This window comes from Dendrobates tinctorius, unplaced genomic scaffold (assembly GCF_039654945.1).
Source record: "Dendrobates tinctorius isolate UK_male_01 unplaced genomic scaffold, ASM3965494v1 ptg000011l, whole genome shotgun sequence".
NCBI classification, from domain to species: Eukaryota; Metazoa; Chordata; class Amphibia; order Anura; family Dendrobatidae; genus Dendrobates; species Dendrobates tinctorius.
The window spans coordinates 92,679,395-92,693,235 of record NW_027361679.1 but is presented as its reverse complement, the minus strand read 5'-3'; the positions used below and the strand labels follow the sequence as shown (position 1 = coordinate 92,693,235).

General features: G+C 46.4%; 1 protein-coding gene across 1 annotated transcript in view; it reads left to right on the top strand.

The window, feature by feature from the left end:
- Window positions 1–13,841, top strand: part of LOC141048801 (beta-1,4-galactosyltransferase 1-like) — a 321,075-nt gene that overhangs the window by 130,092 nt on the left and 177,142 nt on the right. Inside the window, exon 4 of the mRNA XM_073544807.1 lies at window positions 6,028–6,215. Coding sequence (XP_073400908.1) covers window positions 6,028–6,215 — 188 coding nt within the window. The remainder of the gene's footprint in view (window positions 1–6,027; window positions 6,216–13,841) is intronic.

Genomic DNA, 13,841 nt, shown 5'->3' with positions numbered 1-13,841 from the left:
CCTGCATTGACTAGAGAGGTCTCAACGCTATAATGGTCAAAAACAAATACCCTCTCCCGTTGATCTTTAAGTTATTTGACAGGTTGCGAGGGGCCCGGATCTTTACAAAACTAGATCTACGGGGGGCGTACAACCTAATCCGCATTCACGAGGGAGATGAGTGGAAGACAGCTTTTAATACCAGGGATAGCCATTACGAATATCTAGTCATGCCCTTCGGCCTTTGTATTGCGCCTGCTGCCTTCCAGGATTTCGTCAACGACATCTTCTGCGACAGACATGCTTTCTACCTCGGTGGTGGTCTATCTGGATGACATACTCATCTTCTCGCCAGATCTGACCACCCACCAAAGAGACATCTGCAGGGTCTTCGACCGTCTGCGGGCGAATTCTCTTTATGCCAAGCTGGAGAAGTGTCAGTTTGAGCAGGAGTCCATGCCGTTCCTGGGCTACATCATCTCGGCCCAGGGGTTGGCTATGGATCCGGCCAAACTACAAGTGGTAATGGACTGGCAGGAACCCCATTCACTCAAAGCGGTGCAGCGCTTTCTGGGGTTCGTGAATTATTACCGCCAGTTTATACCTCACTTTTCCACACTGGTAGCTCCTTTAGTTGCTCTCACCAAGAAAGGAGCTAACCCCAACGCTTGGTCTGAACAGTTCTCCAAGGCCTTCTCCTCTATAAAATCTCATTTTGCTGGCGCTCCCATCTTATATCATCCCGATGTGGATAAACCATTTATTCTGGAGGTAGATGCCTCTTCCGTCGGTGCAGGAGCAGTCTTTTTCCAGAAGGATGCTCAAGGTCGGAAGCATCTCTGCTTTTTCTTCTCTAAGACCTTCTCACTGGCGGAGAAGAATTACTCCATCGGTGACAGGGAGCTGCTAGCAATGAAGTTGGCCTTTTCCGAGCGGAGACATCTCCTGGAGGGAGCCCGGTTTCCCTTCCAGGTGTATACGGACCATAAAAATCTGGTCTATTTACAGACGGCCCAGCGCCTGAACTCTCGTCAGGCTAGGTGGTCGCTCTTCTTTTCCCGCTTCTGCTTCACCCTGCACTACCTTTCAGGTGAGAAGAACGTCTGTGCGGATGCTCTCTCACGCTCGGTGGATTCAGCGGAGGAAGGAGAGGCTGAGCCTCGGCTAATTCTCCCGCCGGAGAGCTTTACGACCGTGGCTCCAGTTGCTCTCGAGTCAGTGCCACCGGGCAAGACCTTGGTGCCTCCTCAGCTACTGCCGGAAGTTCTCGCCTGGGCACACACCTCCAGGGTAGGTGGTCACTTTGGCAATAAATGGACCACAGAACTCCTGGCTAGGTTGTATTGGTGGCCGCATATGACTTGAGATGTTAAGGAATACGTACAAGCATGCGTCTCGTGTGCACGGAACAGACCCTCTAGACAGAGGCCGGCGGGGCTATTGTGTCCCCTGCCAGTGGCGGATAGACCTTGGGAGATGGTTGGCATGGACTTTGTGGTTTGCTTACCCAAGTCCAGTGGCAGTACAGTCATCTGGGTGGTCACCGACCATTTTTCTAAGATGGTGCATTTGGCGCCACTCACACGGTTGCCTTCCGCTCGTGGTCTTGCCACACTGTTCATAAAACACGTATTCCGCCTACATGGCATGCCGGACAAAATTGTTAGTGATCGGGGTCCCCAGTTCGCGCCTCTGTTTTGGGGGGGAGCTCTGCAGTCTACTCAGCATCGAGCTAAACCTGTCCTCCGCTTACCATCCCGAGACGAACGGCTTGGTTGAAAGAGCCAACCAAACCTTGGTCACGTACCTCCGACAATTTGTCTCTGCCAGGCAGGATGACTGGGCATCCTTGCTACCATTGGATGAGTTTGCCCTGAACAATGCTGTGGCCGATTCCACTGGTCAGATGCCCTTTCTTTTAAATTATGGCAAACATCCGCGCGTCCCTGTCCCGATGTCAGTGTCCTCCGCTGACTCCAGGGTGGCAGACTGGGCAGTGGAGGCTCGCGACATTTGGGATCGCACTCAGGATGCTATCCGGGTCTCTAAAGAAAGGATGAGGGCGTCTGCCGACACACATCGGCGACCCGCTCCAAGCTTCTCCCCCAGCGACATGGTGTGGCTCTCTCCTCGAAATATCAAGCTGCGAGTCGAGTCCCCCAAGTTTGCGTCGCGATACATTGGACCTTTTAAGGTTCTTGAGCATATCAGCTCGGTGGTCTACCGCCTGGCTCTTCCTCCACACTTAGCCATTTCGGACGTTTTCCATGTATCCTTTCCTCAAACCAGTTCATATGGCCCGGTTCTCCGAGTCATCTGCCAGGTCATCAGACTTGTCGTCTGACGAGTTCGAGGTTAACGCCATTGTGGGACGCAGGATGGTCTGTGGCAAAAAATGTTATTTGGTGGATTGGAAGAGTCATGGACCAGAGGCTCAGACCTGTGAGTCGGTGGAGAATATCCATGCTTCACTCCTGATTGCGGCCTTTGAGTTTAGTGAGGCTCAGGGTGGTAATGTTAAGGTGCTGTCACACTTAGCGATGTACCAGCGATCCCGACCAGCGATATGACGCGGTCAGGATCGCTGGTGCATCGCTAGTGAGCTGCCACACAGGCAGATCTCACCAGCGACATCGCTGGGGACGGGGATCGCTACTTACCTGTCACACTAGGCGATCCTGCGTCCTCCCGCCCGGCTCCACGCGTCGCTCGTCTTCACAGCAGGAAGCTGATGATGAGAAACAGTCCTGAACGTTCTCGCGCGATCAGCGATAACCAGCGGGGGAGTGGGTCATAGGTAAGTATCAGACACAGAGATATCGCTAGCAATATCGCTATAACGTCACTAGTTATAGCGATATTGCTAGCGATATCTCTTAGTGTGACAGGCCCTTTAGGCATCAGATTTCTGACTCTGCACAGCAGGAATCCAGAGCCATACATCCAGCAGTCTCCCATTCCCCTCCGACCGCTCAGGGTCCTGCTCCGCAATCTTGGTGACCCAGGCGTCCTGCTCAGACCCGCTCTGTGAGTCTGGATGTTGCTTCCACCTCTGGTGCAGCAATGGTAGCGCAACCTGCTTTGCAGGGAACCGCTCCAGAGGCTAAGTCCGCTCGCCGTGCTACTGGGCATGCCCGCAAGATGACCTCTCAGAGGAGAGCAGGGGTCACATGCTCAGGTCCTGCGTCGGATCTGATTGGTCCTTCCCAAAGTACTGGAAGGTCCCGGAAGTGCATGGCTATAAAAAGCCGGCATGGCGGCTCGGCCATGCGCTAGTGTAGACTTATCTGCTATGTGTGTATGGTGACGGATGCATGTGTCTGGTGACTGACTTATTTGAAACCCCTTCCCTCTGATATTACGAATAGTGACAGAGTGTTGGTATTAGTCAACGCCAGGTAGTGGAAAGCTATGCGTCACTGTGCTCAACGCGCCTATCACTAGCGTCCGACAGTGGCCGGCACTGTCGTTAAGCGGCTGCAGTTACTGCCGCGCTGCGCACAGCAGCACCTCTTGGCGTTTGCGGCTGCGACGCCACACGCTGGCTGGCCCTGTGAAGTCAACAGGTCCAGCGTTTATACCTAATTTACATTAGGCCTTCTCTGAGCTTTTAACAGAGCCTGCCTTAAGTGCCTCGGGTGACGCTAACCTGAGCGCAGTACTCCGCCTACTGGTGACTCTGCCATTATTCTGCAGCGGTCTTTCCATCTACCGCACGGTGGACCCCGGGCGGTGAACACACCTCCTATTATTTATATTTGGTGCGTTCCGCCGTCCCTAACAGGAGGATAATTATAATTTGCTATAACTAACCACAGTTAGTTACTATGCCCAGGCAGCGCCGGGCTCTTCAGCTAGTATATATATATATAAAGCTCAAGTGTGTGTGTGTATGTATGTATGTGTGTATGTCCGGGATTGGCATCTGCACCGTTGCAGCTACAGCCACAAAATTTGGCACAGTCACACGTCTGGACCCCGAGAGTGTCCTAGGCTATGTTATGAGGTGAAATTTTAACCCCGCGCATTCCAATTCACCAAACAATTTTGCCCCTATCTGCATAACGGGGGAAAAAGTGTGTGTATCAAGCCCCGCCCCTCATTATCATGTCATAATGGTTGCCATGGCGACGCTGATGTCATCATAGGTTGCAAGCCCCGCGGCTCTTTATGATGTCATAATGGTTGACTATGGGATGGAGGATGTGTGATGGGTATATGAGCACTGGGCAATGGGATGGAGGATATGTATGATGGGTATATGGGCACGGGACTATGGGATGGAGGATGTGTGATGGGTATATGGGCACTGGACGATGGAGGATATGTATGATGGGTATATGGGCATGGGACTATGGGATGGTGGATATGTATGATGGGTATATGGGCACGGGACTATGGGATGGAGGATATGTATGATGGGTATATGGGCATGGGACTACGAGATTAAGGATGTGTGATGGGTATATGGGCACTCGACTATGGGATGGCGAATATGTATGATGGGTATATGGGCATGGGACTATGGGATGGAAGATGTGTGATGGGTATATGGGCACTGGACTATGGGATGGAGGATATGTATGACGGGTATATGGGCACGGGACTATGGTATGGAGGACGTGTGATGGGTATATGGGCACTGGACTGTGGGATGGAGGATATGTATGACGGGTATATGGGCATGGGACTATGGTATGGAGGACATGTGATGGGTATATGGGCACTGGACTGTGGGATGGAGGATATGTATGACAGGTATATGGGCACAGGACTATGGGATGGTGGATATGTACGATGGGTATATGGGCATGGGACTATGGGACGGAGGATATCTATGATGAGTATATGGGCATGGGACTATGAGATGAAGGATGTGTGATGGGTATATGGGCACTCTACTATGGGATGGCGGATATGTATGATGGGTATATGGGCATAGGACTATGGGATGGAGGATGTGTGATGGGTATATGGGCACTTGACTATGGGATGGAGGATATGTATGATGGGTATATGGGCACGGGGCTATGGGATGGAGGATAATTATAATTTGCTATAACTAACCACAGTTAGTTACTATGTCCGGGCAGCGCCTGGCTCTTCAGCTAGTATATAGATTATAATTTGTTATAACTAACCACAGTTAGTTACTATGTCCGGGCAGCGCCTGGCTCTTCAGCTAGTATATAGATTATAATTTGTTATAACTAACCACAGTTAGTTACTATGCCCGGGCAGCGCCATGCTCTTCAGCTAGTTATCTCATATTGATAAGATACATTTTTTGCTGTAATGCTTTCTACCGCCTTCTTTTTTATGACAAGTCTACCTGGGCTTTTTTCTGCCGAAGTGTCAAGCTATGTCCACATGTTGCGCTTTTGCATCCTGTTTTGCTGCATTTTTTTATTGCAAGTTAAAAGATGATTTTTACAGCACCAGCTAAATCTAAGAGATTTGTTTTGCTTTCCTAACTTGAACTGGAAAACTTCTGTGTTTTTGAAAACTGTAACATGTTAATTTTTTTCAGCATTTTTGCAGCCTTTTTTCCCCTCAGAAACAATGAGGAAAGTGCAATAAAAGAAGCAAAACTTGCATTTTGGCTGCAGCTTTCTATTTTTTTAATTCCAAGAGATCAGGTTTTGTCTGCAGAAAAAAAAATGCAGCAAAAATGCAACATATGAACATAGCCTTAGGGTACTGCATTTCTTATGTAGAATATTTGGTGAGTAAAATATGTTTTACATTAGTAGTACGAGCGATTTGTGAAATCTCATGCACACTCTGGGTTCTCTTCTTCAGTAAATGTTTTGAGCCCTGCTTCATTTTTGCCAAGATTCAGCATGTCAATTCTTCCAGCGTTTTTACAGCTCTTTTAATTCATTCAAATGAATGGTTGAAAGAAAATAGTAAAAATGCTGCACAAATGAACGTATTGTATCAGCAAAAATGGCAAAGTGAAGATATCCTTAGCTGACTGAGATGCACAAAGGCATAGCTTGAATCTGTTTTGCCATTAAATTGACTAATTTATTTAATTTATTATAGCATGGAAAGTCAACATTCAACCGAGCCAAACTGATGAATATCGGTTACACAGAAGCAGCAAAGGAATATGACTACAACTGCTTTATCTTCAGTGACGTTGATATCATTCCAATGGATCAAAGACATTTATACAACTGCTCAAAAAACCCCAAACATTTGTCTAATTCTTTAGACAAGTTTAATTTCAGGTATTTAATGTTAAATGATCAATACCAAATAATGCATAAATATCCTGATATTTGTTCTTGCCACAAGTGTTTCTTTTCATAAAGGAGGTTTCCTCTTAGGACCGGTGCAGCCGATTGTATTATCGGTCTGAGAGCAATTTGACAAAACGTCGGATCAAACAGCATGTTTGATTCGATATTCGGATTACACTCCACCATGCAAGTCAATAAGTGCGTAGTAATCATCGGACTGCACTCAAATGACATGTGAGTGCAGTCAGATTTCCCCAGACTGACTGAATGGAGAAGATGGATATTTTTTTTGTCTTCATCTTCTCCTCAGAGAACAGGACCACACTTTGATCAGAGTATGATCAGAGTGTCATTTGCATGTACCCGATTCTCTTGAATGAGAGAATTTATGATTGCACCTAACCTTAGAAACAATAAGGCTATGTGCCCACGTATGCAGAAAATTTCTGCTTCAAAACCGGACTCCTTCCCAGAAAACACGCATTTTATTTCTGCATGTTTTTGCACGTTTTCCCCGCGTTTTTGATGCTTTTTTTCCGTGCATCTTCTGACTCATAGAAAATAGCTAAAACGCGGACTTTTCCGCAAAATTAATGAGCATGCTGCGTTTTTTACAGCGAAGCTTTTTTTTTCGGGGAAAAAAACGCATCAATGTGCACAAAAACTGCGGAATTCATTTAAAATGAATGGGATGCTTCTTCTATGCGTTTTTGAAGCGTTTTGACCGTGACAAACGCTTCAAAAACGCGGAAAAAAAAATGCTTACGTGGGCACACAGCCTTAAGGTACAGTATATTCTCCAAATAATGAATACATTTTGGTCTCACTCCTACTTATCTGGAGAACAGTTCAGTCTGGCTTCTATTCCCATTCTCTTCAATGAAGTCTACAGGAGTTTAGCAAACGAAGTATGATAAAAAAAGGATCAGAACTCCATAGTAGTAGTTGATAGTTTCTACTGATTTCCATCAGAGTTAAGCAGGTCTCATTCGGAGTATTATGATCGTTTAGAAACAATGGCAGTGGGTGGGAGATTGAAAAACTAGTAGGAATCTAATACACACTGCTGTAATATCTTGTGGCAGAATTACTCGTCAAAATGAGCCAAAATTCTGATTTAAAGTGAGTCAGAATTCTATCACATGATCTGCTCTATGCCAATGTTTTAGTTATTTAATGCACCTCACCCAATAAGTGAGTGTGGCTTTTTGGGGCAATTAACTATAATTTACGATTATTATTATGGTTTAATTTATTACATGGTGCTTTACATGTGAAAAGGTGTATACTGTACATAATAAAAACAAGTATAATAATCATGAACAATACAAGTCACCGACTGGTACAGGAGGGATATGTGTCAAGTTGTGCCAAAAAACTGATTTAAGGTGTGTGCACACAAAAGCGTTTTTTTTGGGTTTTTTAAGCGTTTTTACCAGCAAAAACACTTTAAAAACGCTCACAAGAAACATCCCATTCATTTTAATGAATTCTGCTCTTTTTGTGCATATTGATGCATTTTTTTCCACGAAAAAAACGCATTGCGGCAAAAAACGCAGCATGCTCATTAATTTCGCGGAAAAATCCGCATTTCTAACTATTTTCTATGAGACTGGGGACGTTCCGGAAAAAAAACCCACATTTTTTGTGCAAAAAACACGCGGAAAACGTGCGAAAAAACGCGTGTTTTCTGGGAAGGAGTCCGGTTTTCAGTCAGGAATTTTCTGCATACATGGGTACATAGCCTAAAAGTAGGAGGTAGTGTAAAGTAACTGTGGACAGTTTAAATGGAAGGGTGGTGGACTGTGCTATCGCGTTCCTACCCCTGAAGATGCCAATAGTGTAGTGTGGATTGTGTTGTGTGTATTATGTATTGTCTTTATATGCATTGCGTAATGTGAATTGTAAAATGTAGTATAGGATGTATAACGTAAGACATAGGGAATAGTATTAGTACTAACAATAGGGTTTGGAAAGTAAAGCGAGCAGAGCTGTATAAATGTGGCGGGGGCCCAGATTGGGGGGTGGTCCACTGCTTATCACGACCAGACGACACAGACACCAGACGGAGGCAGATTTTGGTTGCAACAGGTCCGAATTTATTGGCCGTCCTCCTAATGGCCGTAGCCATACACCGCAGCACCTTTAGAGCTCTCTGTATTCAGGCCCGGGTACCTGCACCTTTCTTCAGTCATAGTGACATTCCTCGCAGCTCTTTCGCTGGGGCTGCCCTAGGCATATCTACTGCCAGCGCTTCACCAGTCCGAGGTCGTCGTCCAATTGGTACCCCCGGGGCCTCGTTTGTCCTGCGATTCTTTGTGTTAGGGCCACCCCCCTGACTGTCTCTTCCTATCAGTCCCCTGGTCGAGCTCTCCACCATTGTCAGTTCTTCGTACTGATTCTTCTCCTCCTGAGCTCCTCCCAGGACTAGAACCGTCTGGAACCCTGTCCTATTTATCCCCCTCCTTGGGAATTTCCCTCCTGGGTTCCTATCTCCCCGCCCCCATGACTAAGCGGTTTCTAAAGCCCTAAGCTGCTGTCAAGTCCTGAACTACGCCCCCCTGCCATCTTGTGGTCAAACTTAGGTATTGCACTCCTTTTCCATTTTCCCCCAGCTGTTTCTCTTCTGTCATTGCCAGTATCCGACTACAGTGCACAAACCATCCCTTCTCCCTACTGACACGTCCATCCGTCAGGTCACCTTCCCTACATAGACATAAAAGATTGACCCTAAATGAGATTAGACTAAGGATGAGGGATAGTGTGATCCTGATGAGAACTGACTGACCAAACAGTGTGGCTTTCCAGAGAAGAGTCCTTAGGCAGGACAAGAAATCACGTATCAGAGCTTTTAAAGCAGAAGTTAATGGACCTAAGCAGGACTGAGTGCAATGGATTAGTGGGGGCCTGAGTGCAAAGGTTCCAGGGAACCAGTAGTGGAAAAAATAGGATGCGGAACCAAAGAGCATGTAAGGAGACCTGCTGATGAGGAGTGTTGCATTAAAGCTGGGTTGTGGTGGAGTAGAGCGCAACAGTGAGCCTCTCTAGTCCTGGAGTAAACTGCGGAGGAAGGATATTGAAGGTGGAAAATGCTTTATACTGTAAAGAAAACTTCATAAGACTTTGTACCAACTATCCCTTGTATATAAGCTTTACCAAATTACCATTCAGTAAAGAGTTTGTTTTGAAATGGAAGTCTTACTCATTGAACTGTGAAACACATGGTCCTGAACAGCCCACACGACCGGATTCATGTGGCCTGCATGAGCGTAAGGCCCTCACACCGGTAGAAACACCCAACATGACCCACATTTTCATGTTACGCGCCGGAGCCTAAAAGGAGAGGAGTGCCTCGCCTGTGGCTACCACCCCGTGCTGCACTACATAAAGATTTGCCAAATTTATAATCCAGCACAAGCCAAGATAATGAAAAAACTTTAAAGGGAATTGTTTTGCTAATTAATCTGATTATAAGGTAGAGACAGAGACCCTGATTGTGGTGTGTCAATTATTGGGCTGCTTGATGTAGTTTTTATAACAACTCTTTAATCAGCAGGAAATTATCACAAGAGGACTTGTAAACCTGCTGCCAGGTAGATATACTCCTGCACTGCCGGTTATAGTGCACCGCTCTGTTCCTGGCTTATTACTATTCATCAGAGCACACACAGGCAAGACAGCACACTGAACACATCACACAGGGGCGACAAAGTGTGAGGGAAGCACAGGGTGATAGTCGTGGCTTGATGGCGTTTGTGTTAGAGTGCCATGCCGTTCCATCACATACACATACTGTCCTTAGCTCTGCATACCTGTGGCTTATTCACCGACACCGTCAGGGTCCTCTGTAAGTTTCTGAAGGTTTCCTCAGTCCGGTTTAGTAAAAAATGAGCCACAGTCCAATTCAACTTTCAAACAGGTAACTTTACTGATTCTGGTACACAGCATATTCGTATTCTTTCCAGCATCAACATCAGGTTTCACAACGTGAAACTCCTCCTCTTTCCCTGTCCTTCTCTCTGTCACTAAGCTCGCTTCCAGGATGGACCGCACCTTTCGATCCCTCAGCATTCTCTCTGTTCAGCCTTACTCCATTTGGGGACTCCCTCAGCCATTTTGCCCCGGTTCTGAGGGCATCAGCACACGCAATAAGCTGCCACATGATGAGCGATCTGCCCATACTGCTTAGCCTTCTCTAACAACTGCAGTCCCACTAACACTGCACCGCTAGCACTGTTGCTGTTGCTCATTCTGCTGAGGTCCTGGCCACAGATACTATATGGCTGGGCCTTAGACTTGTTCAATGTTGTGTGGCACGGTGTTGCCCAGGCTAGTCAGCCCACCTGAACTAATGGGCGCCCTGGCCCTGACCTGAAACTATCAGGAAGTCCTCCCTGCCTTATCCACCGTGCCCCTCCTATATTAACTATGTAAAGTACTCCATCAACAACTATAATGTGCCCCATCTTGTGGTTAAATTTGGGTACTACGCTTTCCCCACTTAACAGTAGATGTACAAACCACATTTTAGTAAATACACAGCAGCAATACAAATATATGCAACATATTATACAAATAGTTATATACATATCAGAACACACGGGACCAGAACATTTCTGACCAAGGGTCCACAAAAAATGATTGTATGAATTTAGTGTCCCCATAACAGACTGCAGTTGTGGAGGGGATCTCATGAGTGTGTCACGTCCTCCTGGGAGATCATGGGGTAGAAGATCACTATGTATTGTGAATCACAGATCTTTCATTTAGCCTGTGCGTTTGTGTCCCATATCCCATATTAAATGGCTATGGTTTCCTTGTTGTTGAAGAGGTTAACAACCCTTTCTATGCTGGTCAGAAATTTGCAGCTCTATTTTCAGCTGCTTATGATATGGTCATTACCTCTCCCTCTAAAACCTGCTCAGACCCTCTCTGCTTTGCCAGTGAAAACTTTGCTTCCAAGCTCTTTGGAGAACTGAATAGGAGTTTGTTGTTGATACTGGAGATTCTTCTTCCTGTGTTGAGTGCTAAAGCTAAGTGGTTGGAATGGAGTTGTCGTAGTGATCTTTAATTTGCTGTAATACATATGTTTATCTCCTGGTCCCTATTCCCATTTGGCTGGTACATTCGTATCTTTCCCTATACACCTCTTTGGTGAGTGTTTGTATTTTGCGGCTTTCTGTTATATGAGAAAAAACTTTGTCCAGCTCCACGATGTAGTGAAAAATATTCTTTATTCACTCAATAGAAATGAGGTTTAAAAGCCAGCATGAGTTACAAGGCATGCGATCATTTCTATTGAGTGAATAAAGAATATTTTTCACTACATCGTGGAGTTTTTTCTCATTTGCCTTGGATTGTGCGCTTTGACACAGCGGTCTCGTGCTCTGATGTTGGAATGCTGTATCTGGTGAGCTGGATTTATATCCGGCTTTCTGTTATCCCTGTTTTGATTTTGTGTCTTGTTTACATTACATTTCTGTCCCAGGCCTCATGAGCTGGTGCTGGGGACTATTCGTTACTGGCATGAATAGTATGGTATTCGGGCTATTTGTTATTTGGCAAGTAATTAGATATTCGCCTCAGTATATTCGAGTGACCCACCCAGCATGTTGGGTGCTTTTTATTTGCTGCCAATGAACATGCTGGGCTGGCTTGCCAATGACAGTGATGCTGGAGCCATCTTTGGTGTGGCATTACTGTGATTGGCTGGCCTTCCAGCGCCATAGGGGCTATTTAAGAGCTGCCGGCAACATCTTGCGCACATTGCAGCCGGAAACAGTATAGTTTGAACGTAGGGAAAGTGAAAGTAGTGTAAGAAGAGTGATAGGAATTTATACTGAGCATTTAGTAATTTCAAAAAGCTCTTTTAAGAGCTAAAGACTGTCAAGATTACTTTTTTGTTAGGAAGGGAGGGAGGGTGGTTGAAAGGCATGCACCTGGGTGTTCTGATCATTGCAATTACATGCTGCAGCTCTGCTATTTTCCACTTAAAATCTAATATATATTTACCTTGTAATATCTTCACATCCTGTTCCATCCAGATGTGTCCGGATCCCAGAATTCCAAGCGTCAGAAGTTCACCAACCACCATATTGGGACACCCAAGTGATGGGTGTCTCAATATGGAAACTGCTGGTACCACCAGCGGAACACCGATGCACCACACACACAAACACTGTATACGCTGTATAAACTACACACACAAACACACTGCATATGCCGTATGCACGACACACACACACTGTACACGCTGTACGCACCACACACACACACACACTGTATATGCCATACGCACCACACACACACACTGTATACGCTGTACGCACCACACACACTGTATACGCCGTACGCACCACACACACACACTGTATACGCTGTACGCACCACACACACTGTATATGCCATACGCACCACACACACACACTGTATACGCTGTATGCACCACACACACACACACACACACTGTATATGCCATATGCACCACACACACACTGTATACGCCGTACGCACCACACACACATACTGTATACCCTGTACGCACCACACACACACACTGTATATGCCATACGCACCACACACACACACTGTATACGCTGTACGCACCACACACACTGTATATGCCATACGCACCACACACACTGTATATGCCGTACGCACACCACACACATACTGTATACTCTGCATGCACCACACACACACACCGTATACGCCATACGCACGACACACACTTTATACGCCGTACGCACCACACACACACATACACTGTATACGCTGTACGCACCACACACACTGTATATGCCATACGCACCACACACACTGTATACGCCGTACGCACACCACACACATACTGTATACTCTGCACGCACCACACACACACCGTATATGCCATACGCACGACACACACTTTATACGCCGTACGCACCACACACACACATACTGTATACTCCGTATGCACCACACACACACTGTATACACTGTACGCACCACACACACATACTGTATACTCCGTATGCACCACACACACATACTGTATACACCGTACGTACTACAACACACACATACTGTATACACCGTACGTACTACAACACACACACACTGTATACACCGTACGCACCACACACACACACTGTATACGCCATACACACGACACACTGTATATGCCGTGCGCACCACACACACACTGTATACGCTGTACACACCACATACACACACTAAATACACCGTATGCACCACACACACTGTATACACCGTACGCACCACACACACTGTAAAGCCGTACGCACTACACACACTATATGCGCCGTGCGCATCACCACACACTCCGTATACGCTATACACACCACATACACACACTATATACACCGTACGCACCACACACACTGTATACACCGTACGCACCACACACACTGTAAAGCCGTGCACACTACACACACTGTAAAGCCGTACGCATCACCACACACACTCTGTATACGCCGTATGCACTACACACACATACACACACACTGCATATGCCATATGAACCACACACACTGTATATGCCGTACGCACCACACACACACTGTATACGCCGTACGCATCACACACACACACTGTATACACCACACACACTGT